Below are 14,864 nucleotides of genomic sequence, written 5' to 3'. Positions count from 1 at the left end.
GCTTTATTTATATTGTTCTATTCAATGCAGTTTTATGGTTTTGTTCCACCACCTGCATGTGGCATCCTGTGATACCTGACAGAGCCGCAGGTGTCGCAGCACACGGGGGAGAAAAAGTGACAGCATCACTCTGCGTCCTTTAAATATTTGCTTTTATAAATGACTTGAATATAATGGAATTTCCAGCAATTAGTTATGACAAATGGGAAAAAAAAGTATTGTCAACCCTCTTTAACAGAACATTACTGACTTCTCATTCAAGGTTATCAAGCAAGAAGGCCTGTCCAAGGACGTCTCCGAGTGCACGCTGTTCGACCTGCTCAAGTACAACGACATCAATGACGACGAGCACCTGACAAAAGAGGAGTTTTACACAGCTTTTGGTGAGTTCGGTTTAATCTTTTCTTCCATCACAAAGAAAGTTTTCTAACTTTAGAAAGGCTCAGATTTGTCCCTAAAAATCAAGGCTTCGTGCTGCATGTGACACGTTTTGCCTACAGTTTCCTGTTTACAGAGGATGAGATGTCGCACAACAGAAATTTACATCCACCAGTAAAAACTTTTAATGTCTCTTATTGTATTGATGAGATGTGCTGAAGTCTACTGAGTTCATCTCATCACACGGGTCCATAAACGTGTCAGAAGTGTCAGCATCGTTCTAACTGCTGGTAATTTTGTTTAAACTGTAACAGAAAATGAATTCAGTTCGAGCTCATGACATCATCAATGACTTCACATACACATGCTCCTCCCTCTCCTGCTCTTATGTTAATATAGTCATCTGTCCTGCATTATATTAACCTGTGGGCTCCATAAAAGAAAAAATAATGACGCTTTGATTCTGTTTGACTATCAAATCTAAGGAGCAACTCACTAACTGCTGCTGTTACCGTCCGAACCGTCAGTCTGCTCGTTCCCTGAGAAACACAGATCACTGTGAAGTTCCAGCGGTGATAAACGAGGCGCAGTGTTTGATAAACGGCCTGAACTCCAGATTGTTGCCACATTGTCAGTCTGTCGAAATGTTTGGTCCACCTGGGAAGATGGATAAAGGGGATCAAGTCGGAGCTGGAAGCAGGTCAAGACTACTGCGAAACAATAGTTCAGACGGAATCCCTCCTCATTAGGCAACATAATGATGACAGCAACTCTGCCATATCTGAGTCACAGCAGCACCTGTGCACCTCTTTCCTCCTCCTCCTTTTGTTTCCTCCTCATGCTCTCTCTCATGGTTCCTCCCTGTCTGACATTTTCAGCCAGCTCAATATCCTCTGACAGAATATCCTCTGACATTTGGCTGGCTTGACACATTTAGCAGTGGGAGAGAATTCATAATCCACCTTCATCTCAGAGGCCCTTTGTCTTTGAAGCATTTCTTAGAGCAGGCGAAGTCACGAGAGCAAATGGCGAAGTGAAGTGAGTCTCATCTCTTTACTACTCCACACGTTATAGGTGGATGTGTGGGAGCAAAGCCCTTCTGGCAAATGAGGAGGAGAAAGTCACCCCAGCCAATCTGGGGAGAGCTGCAGCTTCTTTAACACTTGAGTTTCTCTAACTCCAACTATTTCCTCTTCAGTTTTCAGATCTTTTTTTTGCGAGCTTCTGGCTTAACTCCTCACAGGGAAATGGGATATTTAAAGTTCGTAAATCTCCCACTACGTAGCTGAGTTCCTTTCATCCTCTCTGGCTCGTCTCTTTCACTTCTTTCTCCCGTTCTTCATCCTTTTGTGCCACTTAATGTTGTTATTTTGCAACAGCTGATAGCCAGCCAAGTATATGACTAAGTGCACAAGCCATCTTATTACATTTCTGACTGAAGATTGCTCATCAAGGTAACTATTTAAAATGTATTGAATTTAATCAAGCATTAATGTGCATGTGAGCAGTTTTTGTGTCTCTGCCAACAAATCCACTTCAATCAAGAATGTCGTGCACATTACCGAAGCACTCAAAGCCATTTCATCCCCGTGCACCTAATACTGAATACCAGAGGAGCATTTTACATACCTGGAGGTCATTGTGGCTCTCAGCTGTTGTCTTCTCCACTTTATTCACCGCTAAATCTATTTCACTCTTCTAAATGCTTATGTGCTTCAAAGACAGGCCCTCAGTGTGCCTGAGAGGCAGCTGAGAAAGGCAGGCTGATAATAAGGTCACAGTCTCACCTCCTCTAGAGACTAAAAACTGTATTGAACATTTCAGTTCACTTAATTTTAATAAAACCTCTTCATCTAAGCAAGGGGAGATAACAGTCTGGTGCAAAAAGGCTGAAGCCTTAACAAACTGAAAAAAGACAACTATGTTCGCTTCACTCGGTCCTGACAACGATGTAGGTGGATTGAAAATCTTTCCAACACCGCTGGAAGTTGAGTTTAGGTTGAATTTTCCATTTCTCTATAGTCACAGTGCTATGCTAATGCTCTGCTTAGCTTCAGGCATAAAACACATCTGGTTAGAATCAGGAGAACATCATCAGTGAAACAAAAGCCCAACATGTTGTCCTCAAATGTCTGTTTGTTCCCATCAGAAGATATTCAGTTTAATGTCACAGAGGAGACAAAAAAAAATCTGGGAATTTTGACCTTTTCCTTGAAAACAACTCAAACTGATGAATCCATTATCAAAATAGTTGTTAATTAGTGTAACAGCAGACAACAAGGCGATCCGTTGATAAGCTGATCCACAACAACATGGAGTTTTAACGGTTATAAAGTCATCAGATCTCAGAGCTGCATGCTCTCTGTCCTGATGCCCGTCATCGTCTAACATCATCCGTAAGAGTCACATTTGGAAACAAACCCTAATTGTGAAAACATTACTTTTTATGATGATACTGGATCGACTAAAAATCACTTATCAATCAGATTTACTGCGCGTGGCCAATCTGTTTTACTGCTGTTTGTGTTCTTCCACATAAATATATAGACGGCTTCATAATGCAGCACAGTTAGAGCTGCATCTTTGTTTTTAATACGATGGGCCTGCTGCACAGCTGCTGATATACTGTTGTAATAATAACCTGGGTTCTCTGCTTGAGCAGGTATCTTAATGACGTTTCAGCAGCAGTTGGAGCGAGGACACCAGCAGTGTGGTGGAGTCACCTGGTCTGAGATCAGTGGAGGGATCTGACCTCACGCAGCATGCTCACTGCGCCCGAGGCAGAAACTTAATGCAAAGTTATAGTTTTTCACTTCATTGCTGACATAATCTGTGAGTGGCAGCTATAAAAATCTATGCAAATACCTTAAGCGCCCTCGTAAACTGAGCAGCATCATAAAGTAAATCGGCTGATCCGGTGTGTCCAGAATTACGGTGCAGCTTGGAAACGGAGCAGCACTAAATTCAGAATGACTCCCCATGAAAACGGCACCTGTCTGACTGCTCTGCTAATAAGGACCCTTTGCACACCTTTGTGAAATATTCAAAGCGTGGCAACATTGTTTGTCAGGACAGAAGATAAGACTTTAATGTCCATGCATTATTCATTCCCTCCTTTGCATAGGCTCGAAGGGGGTTAGGAATCAATTTGCCTCAGCTAGCAGTCAGGAAGCTGTCTGGCAGAAGTGATGTCTTTTAATTAGATGATGTTACAGATATGAATGATGTCTGCCACGCTGCTGATAGTCAGCCCCTTGTCATCGTTGAATAATTTGTTGAATGATGGCCTAGTGCATCATGGGTAAACAGATAAGGTGTCATCTATCATAAAAGTGTCATTAACGTTTGGTAGGAGAGCGTTTCGATACATCGGGGCATCGACTGGCAGATATTAGCATCAACTATCTGCAGCAGCAAGACAGAAGTCGGTCCACACGGAGAGTCTCTGAAGAAACCTACAGTATTACACCGTTATCATTGTTATCATCAGCTGTGAATTTAGATCAGTGAAGTAAGAATCTGTCACTGACTCGACTCCATGAATCAGTGACAGAACATCAGGTACAAACACCAGGATCAGCTTTGGTAGATACAGTCAAGACGTTCTCGCTGTCTGTCAGTTTGATGGACAGGTTCGACCAAATGGAGTCATAATCTGTTATCACCCATCAATTACATTTTCATTTTTACAAATCATGACACAGCATTTTTAATAGCATTTAAATTCAAGAGCATCTCAATCACAATAACTTTTACTAAACAGAAGTTCCAGATAAACTGACGCACAGAGATTAAAGATTCAGATTACTCAGCGTCTACATCCATCCTGCATTAATGCTGCGCTCAGCACTTTCCTCAGCACAACCAGAGAAGAATTATATATATCATAAGAATAAAACCTCAGCTGTTACTTTATACTTTATTTATTGGATTTTCAACATGTACGTACTTTTATTAATTCAATGCTTTCAATAAATCACAGAGATTCAGACAACAAATGACGGAGAAAGACTCAAATGAAACATTTCTGAGCAGGTTTGTTACCTGAGTGAAATCTGACGAGAGAGAAAACTAACTCCACATTTTAGGAATGGAACAAAAGTGCAGCATGTGGATAAAAGCCATGCAGGTACACACACTTTGCATGTTTTTACATGTGCTTCATCTCCTGGTTTTCTCCGGAGCTGTGCACTCTGCCAAAACAAGATAGTGGAAAGCACTTCTGTTCAGTCAGCGCTGGGAGGGAGTTCTGTCATCTGCAGCCGGCCAGTCAGCGTCTGTGATCACTGCAGAATGAACTTAGGAAAAGGTCACGCTCACAGTTTGCCACAAGTAATATCTCAAGCTGAATGCGAAAAGAGAGACGGGAACATTGTTCACCTGATGTTCGAGTTATCAGTGATATATTTTATTTCGGCTACCATATTCAGACACTGAAGGAATGAAGGGTGTCTGTGAGTTTGCGTTAACTGGGCCGGGTTCGTTCAGACAGCGTTTCTCTGCTGCTGCAGACGAGGCCGACTGTGACTGCGTCCTTGTGCCAGTGTGCTTTTTAAGCCCTTTGAAGTTGGCTGGACAATCACAGGGTGCTTTGCCTGTGCAGCACACTGCTTAATGTTATTAGTTTGGGTACACCTACTAAATGCATTTTCTAAGGGTCTGGGCATGCTGCTTCACAGACAACAATGGAAATGAATGTGCAAGTGCTTGGAAAGAATCCTCTGTCTGAATGCTCCCTCAGGCAAGTTGTTGGCTTGAATCTCATGCCTAACAAAACCTCTTCTTGGGGGACGAGCGGCAGACTTGCAGTGCACCTTGCTTTTTTCAAACACATGTGAAAAGGCCTCATTTCTCAAAGTAGCTACATTTAAACACTGCCAAAGGCACAGTTCTACTTCATGTACCGCACTGTTGTGACTACAGATTATTTATTCACAACACATTTAGCTGAATCACCGCGATGACCTTAATTGTACTTTTCCATCATGCACAGTGGTAATGCTATTTGTGCTGCACCGTGGGATGCTTCTCACTCCTGCTCGATGTTTCTTGGGTGCCAAGTTATTGATCTGAACCCTGACACCTGCTGACAAAATGCACAGCCAGGAGACACAGCGCTTTGGTTTCTGCTGAGGCTACAAGTCTCGTTATATACCTGCGATATTCCTGAGGGGCTGGTGGGAAACTTAGATAGACTGTAATGTGATCCATCATGTTGTAATGTTGATGTGGCCCTCAAACAGTTTGCAGGAGTTGAGGGTGGAGACTGACAGTGTCTTTTTAAGAAAAACAACATTGTATGTGCCGTACGTTTGGATCAGGCAGCGGCAGCCTCGATTCCAAACGTACAGGAACTTCAAATATATATGATATGCTATTTTAAAAAGGGTGTTTGAGCACTTCAGGTAAAGAGGATAAGACCAGTCTCTCGCCAACATGTACTGAAGTTTCAGATGATTAAGAAACGTGATTGAAATGAGAAACAATCTCACCACAAAGTCCATTTAGTTGCTGTTGCTGTTCTTGCTCTCATCACATGACCCTCGTCAGCAGATAGCTTTGCATCCAGCTGTCATGGAACTGTAGAAGTTTAAATGTTTGGGTTGAGGCACAAAACCACTTGGCTTGGATTCAGAGAAGTTTGAGCTTAAAACACGAGCTGGAAATTCTCCTGTTACAGATGCTGAAGCAGCCTCGAACTGGAACTCCATCACCATCCTGTCCTTCTTATAATAATAACAATATCTTATCTCATATAAATGTAATGTGAATGTGATATGACACATGTGACAGAGCCTATAACACTTATAAATGTGAATGTGACCTCAGGTCAGTGTTCAGCTTGAAGGCCTATATGTGGTATCAAGGACAGAAAAAAAGACGGTTATTTCTCTTTATAATTCTTCAAAATATTCACAGTTCATGTTCTTCTTCAGGGTCGTATGTTGAACATCCAGTTAAGCTCCTAAATGGACCTTGTGGTGAGATGATTTGCTCAGCTGCTGTTGAAAAGGTGAAAACAGGGCTGGACGGGGAAACTGCTGCTGCTGGTTGTGGTTGAGTGTTACTGCACTGACCTGCCACTACTGAAGTGTTGTGTAGACCTCTGAGTGGGTGTAATTTTGGTGAACAAGTTCATTTGAGCTACACGTTTGTGATTTCCTTCTGGCTCTTCTGCATTCCTGCGTTCTTTTCGTTTCATTTAATTCAGTGTATTTCGTCGTCCTTCTCATCGTCTTTTGTTTCACGGAGAGACAGCTCTTTTGTGTGTTTCCAAGTCTGGCGTAATCCCTACATTTGCAGAAAGTTTGCCCAGCTCAGAAATGAGTTGACTTACACTCTCTACTTGTGTGGAGATTATAATTAGACATCCAAACCAACAGGCGGGCCTCCTCCGGGGGAGGCTCCTTCCATTAAGGCGAGTTTTCTGTTATTCAGCACTCGTGGCACAGAGACAATTAATGGATACTCAGGCTTTTACTTGTCAAAACCCCTGCTGAGCATTCCATTCACAGACTGTGAGAAGTGGTGTTAAAATGGTTTTATAATTCATGCTTCATTTTCCAACATGTGACAGAATGTGTTGGGAGATTTAAAAGAAGTTGAATTACTTTTCTAATTCAAGTGATTCTCGGCTGCAGAAGACTAATTTTCTCAGGCGTTCTCAGGGAGGATTGTTCTTCTCTGTTCGACTTGATGACAAAGTGACGGCTTTGTGTTTTTTTAACAATTACATATTTACCCACACTTGCAGACGGAGATGTTTTTGCCTGGAAATTAACATATTAATCCGTTACGTATGTGTAATTGAATCAGGGTGGTGACAGACGAGCCTGACTGGGTTCAGTTAACTCTAAACTCCTCATTTATGTTGGATGAACTGGAATAATTCACAACCCAGCGACGTGCAGTTGACATAGAATAAGTACAATGATAGTTAAATAATGAATTAAAATCAATATTAAAGGTTGAAGATGCATCACACAGGGGTCACATGTTCCTCGTGTGTCTGTCAGAGTTTACACTTCCTATTTGTTGGGCAGCCAATGAAGCCACAGATTGTCTCGGCCACGAGTGAAAGCAGAAGTGCAGCACAGCGACATGAAAGTCCACAAACTCTTCGATAAAAAAGTGATGCAGCGTCCGTGAGAGGAGCGAATGAGAGGAGCGCAGGTCAGGATCACTGAGCAGATCTTCTCCTGCCACTCTGGACTGAAACATCTTCAGCTGTTTTGGCTGTTTTCGTATCTTTCTGTCTTGAGCGGAGGCTTGAAGCGGCTCTGTGATGTGTCTGGCCTCAGCTCCAGGACTGCTGCACCGTCCCTCTGTCTTTTCTTTAAATACATTTTTCAGTCATTTTCCATAGTTAGGAGCAGCAGCATTTTGTTTAAGTGCTCTACTCAAGAAAAACACCACAAAATGCTGAAAATATAACTGCTGGAACTTAAAATGGTTTGACAGAAAAAATAAATCTGAATGAAGGGCAAGTCTTCACATCCACTCCCCAGAGAAACATCAGCATTTTTTAAGGCTTTGGGCATTTTTTCCGCCGGCGTGTGTTTTAATGTGTGCTCTCTATAGACAGCAGCTCAGCTGACACAAATCCCAATTACACTTTCTATATGTGGTGAACTTATTAACAAAGTCGATAATGATTTCTTAAGAGCCCCAGATTCAGTGTGACCTTTGCATTTTCACTAGAGTGATGCAGAGCCAAGGTGAATGAAAACGTTTCATGGAGTTTACTTGAAAGCTGTTTCTGCCCATTAATTCTTGTTTTTCACTCGGCCTGTTGGAGACGTTCGTCCAGCGTCTGTCCTGCTGACGGGCAGCTGGCTCTGAACACAGCCATGTGGTTACAGAGGTCTGACTTGTTGTGGGTTCAGTGAATGAAGGCTTCAGTAGAGCTCACACACCACAGACCGGCCTGGGTTAAATTCGCCTCTCTCCCTCCCAGAGTGTGTTTTAGTGCCCCTCTGACTGAGCGAGGCTCAATGTGCTTTTCTGGCTGTCAGGATTGTTTAGCAGTTCAGTGTAAACAGATTGCTGCATCCATCCCCGTTTCTCAACATTTACCATCTCCTGTCATCCAGCTGGAGGTGTTGGCATGCACCATTTGCAGCTGTGCAGCTATTCAACTGCAATGTGATGCTGAAGCTGCTGAAAAGCGAGTAGAATATACAGTCAGGTGGAAACTGTACTGTAGCTATTTAAAATCAAAAGGGCCTGTTTTCCTCCTACCTGCAGCACAATTTACCCGTCTAGATTGTTTTGGTGTGAGTTGCTAGTTTTGGAGGTAATTTCTGTTTTCTCCTCAGTATAATGGAACTCGATGGCTCTTTGTTTGTGGAGCTCAAAATAAAAACTTTAAAAAAAAACTCTAGAAACTCAGCAGCAGTGTGTCTTTGCAGAAATCATGATCGGCATACTTCAAGAATGAGTTCAGCATATAAATGTAATTATTCACTCAGCTCCATGTGGATGGAGAGTCGGGTGACATTATATCTTCAACAGAAACATTCTCCTGAACAACTGAGTTCGATGGGGAATTGTTTCAATGTGTGAATTAAACAACCACAAGAACATTTAACTTGTGACACTATCCAAGTCTCCAGAGCTCCTGAGAGCCCACGTTGATGTAAAAAGACAACATTTGGGAGCTGTTCCTTTAAAATAATCCACAGACCTTGGTGCTTCCAGTTTCAGTGAGGAACTCATTTATTTTCTTATGCCTGTTAGGAAGGATCCACTCATGTAAGTAGATAGTAGTAGATACAGTAACTGTGTTCCTGCATCAACACCAGCTCTGTGAATCATCTTGAGTTAACTTCTGGAAGGAGACGTCGTGTTTGAGTCTTTCACATGAATTTCTTTCTTTTGTTTTGCACTTTGAGCACCACAAGCGGAACGACATCTGCTTCCATAATGTTCCAGAGACGGCCGATAACTATAAAACTCGACAATTCTAACAAAACATCGAGGTGGATAAATAGAACAACAGACACACACACACACACACACACACACACACACACACACACACACACACACACACACACACACACACACACAGGTTCAGGCTTTACTAAACATTAAACCATCAATAAAATACAAACAGTGCAGTCTGATATAGTTTAAAGTCACGCAGGCGTTCGAGGGTGAAATACGATGGAAACTCTGAATCACAGTCTCTCTCATGCTATAGCTTAAAGTGCTCTATGATCTACTCATTGCAGTGAGATAGGGGATTTTTCATTAGTTGTTTTCCACAAGGTAGCTGTGATAAAATTAATCCAATTAGAGCTCCTCTTTGGTTCTGTTGCATACTAATGCTGCCGTCCCTCAGGATCTCCACCAGCAGCTGCTGTGGAAGCAGGCTGGAGGGTGATCAGCCAGAGGTAATGCTCTCACTAACGCTGTTTGTTAATATTTTACAGCCATCTTGATGTTTATAATGTTTGTGGGAGGAGAGAGAAGGAGGGTAATTGTTATCATCCAGCCTTTTACCTAACACCTGTAATTTCTGCATTTTTGAATGCGTTATAGCAATAATTCTGCAGAAATCACAATTATGTCTTCTGGTTCTGCAGAGGCAGAGTGAGACGGGAGATGCTGACAGATTCTGAGCGGCTGGTCACTGTCGTCGTGCGCCGGGTATTTTCTTGGATTGGGAGCATTTTAAAATAATCTCATTTAAGTGGAAAAGCTCAGAATCAACATCAAAGTCTGTTCTGCCCTCAAAATGATGCCAAAGTTCTTCGACCTGAAGTCGAGCTGCTGAGTTCTCCATGTAAACAAACATGAATGTATTTACACTGATCAGTTCAGCCGTGCAGATGTGGAGTATGACTGAAGTTAATAACTTCAAAGATCTTAATCACCAGTCACATGTCTGCCACTGAGCAACCACAACAGGCAGAGCAGCGTCGTCCCTGGCTGCTCTCCCAGCTAACTGTGTCTGTGTGGGTTTTCTCCCACAATCCAAAGGCATGCAAACGTTAGGCACCAATTTATTAACACAACTCAGTGTTTCACTCTGCCTTTCACAGCCCTGAGATCAAGGTTTTTTGGCCAAACTGGGATTCTTACGGTTGTGTTTTTGCTGTGGACAGTCGCTGGGCTGCTAACACTGTCCTTGAAACAGTGATAGCACAGAGAAACACCAGGGAGGGAGGAGAGCTGTCTGTTTCTGTTCTAATTATCTGCTTTCACTGTTGTCATTATTACTTGTAGGCTATAATAACTGCCTATACAACACTGTAACCTACATAACATATACATTATGAGGTGCTACACACTGTTACATGATGGTTCTGTACGGACAGATTTTCTGTGTCCCTCTTTCTGATTCTCACTCCAACAAAATCCTCATTCAGTCAGACATGCTGCCATTTGTGTTTCCTCGCTCCACATTACAGTCAGTCAGGGGAGTTATGTGTCTGTTCAGAGCTGAAGAAGAAACTATAACCTTGAACAGTCCAAAGACGTGATCCCTCCCATGCAACATATGCGTCTTTATGGGTAATGAAAATCACCAGATTAGCGTTTTGTTATTGTAAAGCAGACACTTTGTTTAGCTGTGCGACTTGTAGCAGCAGCGCCGCATTCAAGCAAAAAGAAGTATTTTCCTTGGGAAAACAAAGGGACTACGTGTGTTTCAGCTCTCAAAACTATTTTCTTTCTCTGTCAAACATTCAAGTCCACTGAGTCGCTCATCTTCCGAATCAAAAACAGAAACTCCATTCTTCTTGCTTTGGGAGAGAGCGCGCACAAATCAACCCAACCATCCAAGATCAGAGACTGCTCACATGAATGTGTATTCTGTTTTTCGGGTGTTTTCTCCCCTTTGAGTGTTTGCGTAAGGGCTATGAATACTCAGCATCAGGGAAAATACTTTTATCTCCACTTCAAAATGTCAAACTCAAAGCAATTGGGGGTACACAACTGTTCAGCCCCAGTAATACTGAACGCCACTGAGGGGAGAGAGGGGGAGTGTGTTAGAGGAATGAGAGACTTTGTGAAGAGAGACAGAGCGAGCGAGCATGTGTTGGAGAAGGAGAGCGACAGAGCATGATAGAGGATGGAGTAACGGGGTTGGCTAAGCAACCTTGGTGCAATTTGTCTTCATACAGCCGGCCCCTCACAACGTCCTGCAGGCACAGGCTATTTTCCCTGACAAGCTTGTTGCCTCCAGTGCAATAGGTGATTTACCTCTCGCCGTGGCACTGACCAACATCCCATTCTGGGAGCAGAGCAGAGTAAATCAAAAGTCTGGACTTCCCCGTTAATCACTAATTACAGGTTGGACGGTGAAGGTTGATCCTTCCCAGGAGGCTGAGTCCCCTCAGGCCTCAAATCAGACCAAAAAGAGGAGCCAAGGCCACTTCCTCCGCTGATAAATCTCTCACAGAGGAGGTGCTGGACTCGAGTGTTTGAGTCAGTTCCAACAGCCCAGACTCCCATCCCTCTGAGGAGAGTTTCTCATTCAGGTCGGATACTTGCCTTCTCTTCCTTCCTCCATCCACCAGCCAAAGCTATGATGGAGCCTGCCTGGCCGCCTGTCTGCCTACTTTCTTCTTTTAAATTCTCCCGATAACTTCACACTTTTCTATTCCCCAAGGGATCAGCAGCAAATCGAGTTTGTTGCTTGCAGCGTATTCCGAAAGTATTAAGATACAAGAGGGCTGTAATTGAATGGTTAGGGAGGACATTATTGAAGGAGATTTTTGTCAGCGTGTCCACCCAACACCACCTCAACACCACGAGGAGCACCGAGTGGCTGCACGGTGCGTTGATCTGCTGGCTGGAGTGTTAATGGTGTCGTGGAGGAGGAGGCTCTTGGATTAGCTGCGCGTGACGGTTGGAAGATCAACTTTTCTTGATTCTTCACTTTCTGCATCAGAGCTGATTTAACATGTCTTCATTTCCTCACTCTGTTCTTCTTTTGCTTCCCATTTTTAACATTTTTCCTGCTTGACATCTCAACATATTTGCATTTTTTTTTGGTTGTGGTTCAGATTTAATAAATCCACAGTTGACTTTAACCCCCATTTTCTTGCAGCATTTAACTATTAGGTTTAACTGCCAATGTCAAACTTATTTGAAGGAGAGAAGATAATTGGAGGTTATTACCAGAATCAGAGGTGTGTTGGCTTTTGGTTTTACCTCTGACGTGATCTTTCAAAATAGTTTGATCGTTTATAATTCGTACAACTTGTTTCTTGCCTCACTGAACTTATTGTTTCAGCGCCATGAGCAAGATCACAGCAGATACTTTAAGCACAGAGTTATATTACCAAATGCATTTTATTTGGAACTTTGATGTTGTTTTTCAATTAATCTCAGAATGTCTGTCATCATATTTAAAGGCGTCATCCGCATTATAAATTATCCTTGCATAAAATCAACATGAAGGAGAGATTAATCACGCTTAATGAAGTGAATGTAGAAATCCTGCGTGATGTTCTCAGATATCTGATCATTGAGTCTCTCAGGTCATCACACATCGACACTCGGTGACTCAGTTTGAGCAACAACCTCAGAATGCAACTCAATAATCAGCTGCTCTCCAGAATCAATCAACAGACGTGCAGAACGAACAAGAAAACACTTCCATGTTATAGGACAGCGGACCGTAATGACATCTTACATTCAGGATGTCAGCAGGACACACAGCACAATGTCCAGACGTCTGTGGCTGTTGCTGTGTTGTCACATCATAAAATGTAAAATTTAACATAAATAAATGTAAAGTTACAACATATCGATGGTTTCCAGAACCATTCTGAAAGTAGCTTTGAGACTCAGAGCCATCTGGAACATTCCTGTAATTGACAGAACTGATTGTCAGTGCTACAAAAATGAAAAGAAATAAACCTTTTCTGTGGGCTCACATTTGCCGTCTTAGTGGGTCTGTGATGCCAAACAAGTAATGGAGTCAGAAGGTCTCAGGCAATTTAGTTCAGCTTTCCCTGAAAGCATCACTCTCTCACCTCGGTAAAGGACAGGTTGTGCTTTAGCTCTTAAGTTTCACTTTGTTCCATCCTGCCAAATGAGAAAAATCCACCAGAATTCAATAATGAGACGTGGGATGGCTGCCGTGTCGGTCTGCTGTTTGTTGTGATTTCCTGCTTCAGATCCACGTTGTGAAGGTGTGAAGAGTGAATGTGTTATCACTTTAAAATCACAGCAGCACATCAGTAAACTCAACCAATTTGTTTTTAGAATTACTCTTTTTCTGAACTTTAACACATTTAAAGTTGCTCCACTTTAGCCTCACTAGATCAAATGCAGTTTTAATGAGGCAAAGTTTTTGTTCCACATCATTTTTCATCTCTTTCCAGTCGTTTGTGTTGTGTGTGGCCGTGCTGGCTCTCATATCACCCCTCTTTATTACATACAAACAGCTCTAAACTGATCAAACGGCTTCCATCAAATGATTTCTGTCACATTATGATGTGCACTGGGGAAATGTTTCAGTCACTTTATGAGATGGTTATTGCTTTTCATGTACCGTTTAAACCTCCCTTTTCTAGTTCAGCACCAGTGGCGGGTTAGGTTTATGATGAGATGAATCTCCCTGTGTGCAGGCCATCACAAGACATTTTATCATCAACCAATGAAAGAGACTGACTAATGAATGAATACGTTCATGTTTGCTTTTGAGAAATGAAAGACTGATTGCCTCATTAGTGAGTGTTTAAACTCTTTTCTCATCTCTAACTGTGTGTGTGTGTGTGTGTGAGATGATTTGATGTGCATAATAATAATGAAACACTTTATTTTGAACTTCCTATCTCTCTACTACAGTTAAACACAGAACAAAGTGTGTCGTCCAAGCCCGACAAGAATGACTGTCAGTGTTCTTCAGATGCAGCTCACTCAAACTTTCCTCACAGCTTTATGACTGAAATATATTTCACTTGTGAATCCATCGTGCCCGGCTTTAAGCTGTGACGATGACAGCTACAGGTGTGATAGCGGGTACTGGGTGGCTCATCACGAGGTTAGTGTAGCCTCACTTCTGTCAGGACTGTTGAGTACATTTCATTAATAAAAGAGTGAAGAACGTCTCTGGATGGGAAACATGTTTCCACTCTTCTCTCGCCTGAGAGTCAGAGTTGATGGACCGTCTTTACATTGTGTCAAAAATGACTTTACATCTAAAGATTGCCCACAGGTACACACGTGGTAGTGGACACAGCAACCATATCCCATGATGCAACAGCCAGGCAATGAGCGCCGACTCCATGGAGCTGATATTGTTCAATTTATGTCAGTTGTGTCACAGAGCTGTTGGCTCCAGTCACCATTAGAGGTGTTCCACCGAATTACATTCAAGTTGAGGGTTTTCACCAGAAAGCAACGAGAGAAGTTTCATCTCTTAAAATAAACTATTTTCAGAAGTAGCAGCCTGGTGAAAGTGATTTACACCTCGACCTGAGGTTCTCATGCACCCCACAGCCTCCTGCTGACAGAGCAAGTAG

The 14,864-nt window shown here is 42.5% G+C and overlaps 1 protein-coding gene and 1 long non-coding RNA gene across 6 annotated transcripts in view; one reads left to right on the top strand and one right to left on the bottom strand.

Annotated features, from left to right (window-relative positions):
* Positions 1–14,864, bottom strand: part of LOC119007856 — a 198,191-nt gene that overhangs the window by 18,097 nt on the left and 165,230 nt on the right. The window lies entirely within an intron of this gene.
* Positions 1–14,864, top strand: part of fstl5 (follistatin-like 5) — a 169,415-nt gene that overhangs the window by 94,071 nt on the left and 60,480 nt on the right. For all 5 annotated transcript variants that reach the window (XM_037077779.1, XM_037077778.1, XM_037077780.1 and 2 more), the window contains one exon: positions 263–383. In XM_037077779.1, the coding sequence (XP_036933674.1) occupies positions 263–383 (121 nt within the window). The remainder of the gene's footprint in view (positions 1–262; positions 384–14,864) is intronic.

This window comes from Acanthopagrus latus, chromosome 18 (genome assembly GCF_904848185.1).
Source record: "Acanthopagrus latus isolate v.2019 chromosome 18, fAcaLat1.1, whole genome shotgun sequence".
NCBI classification, from domain to species: domain Eukaryota; kingdom Metazoa; phylum Chordata; class Actinopteri; order Spariformes; family Sparidae; genus Acanthopagrus; species Acanthopagrus latus.
This window is presented reverse-complemented; position numbering and strand designations above follow the sequence as displayed.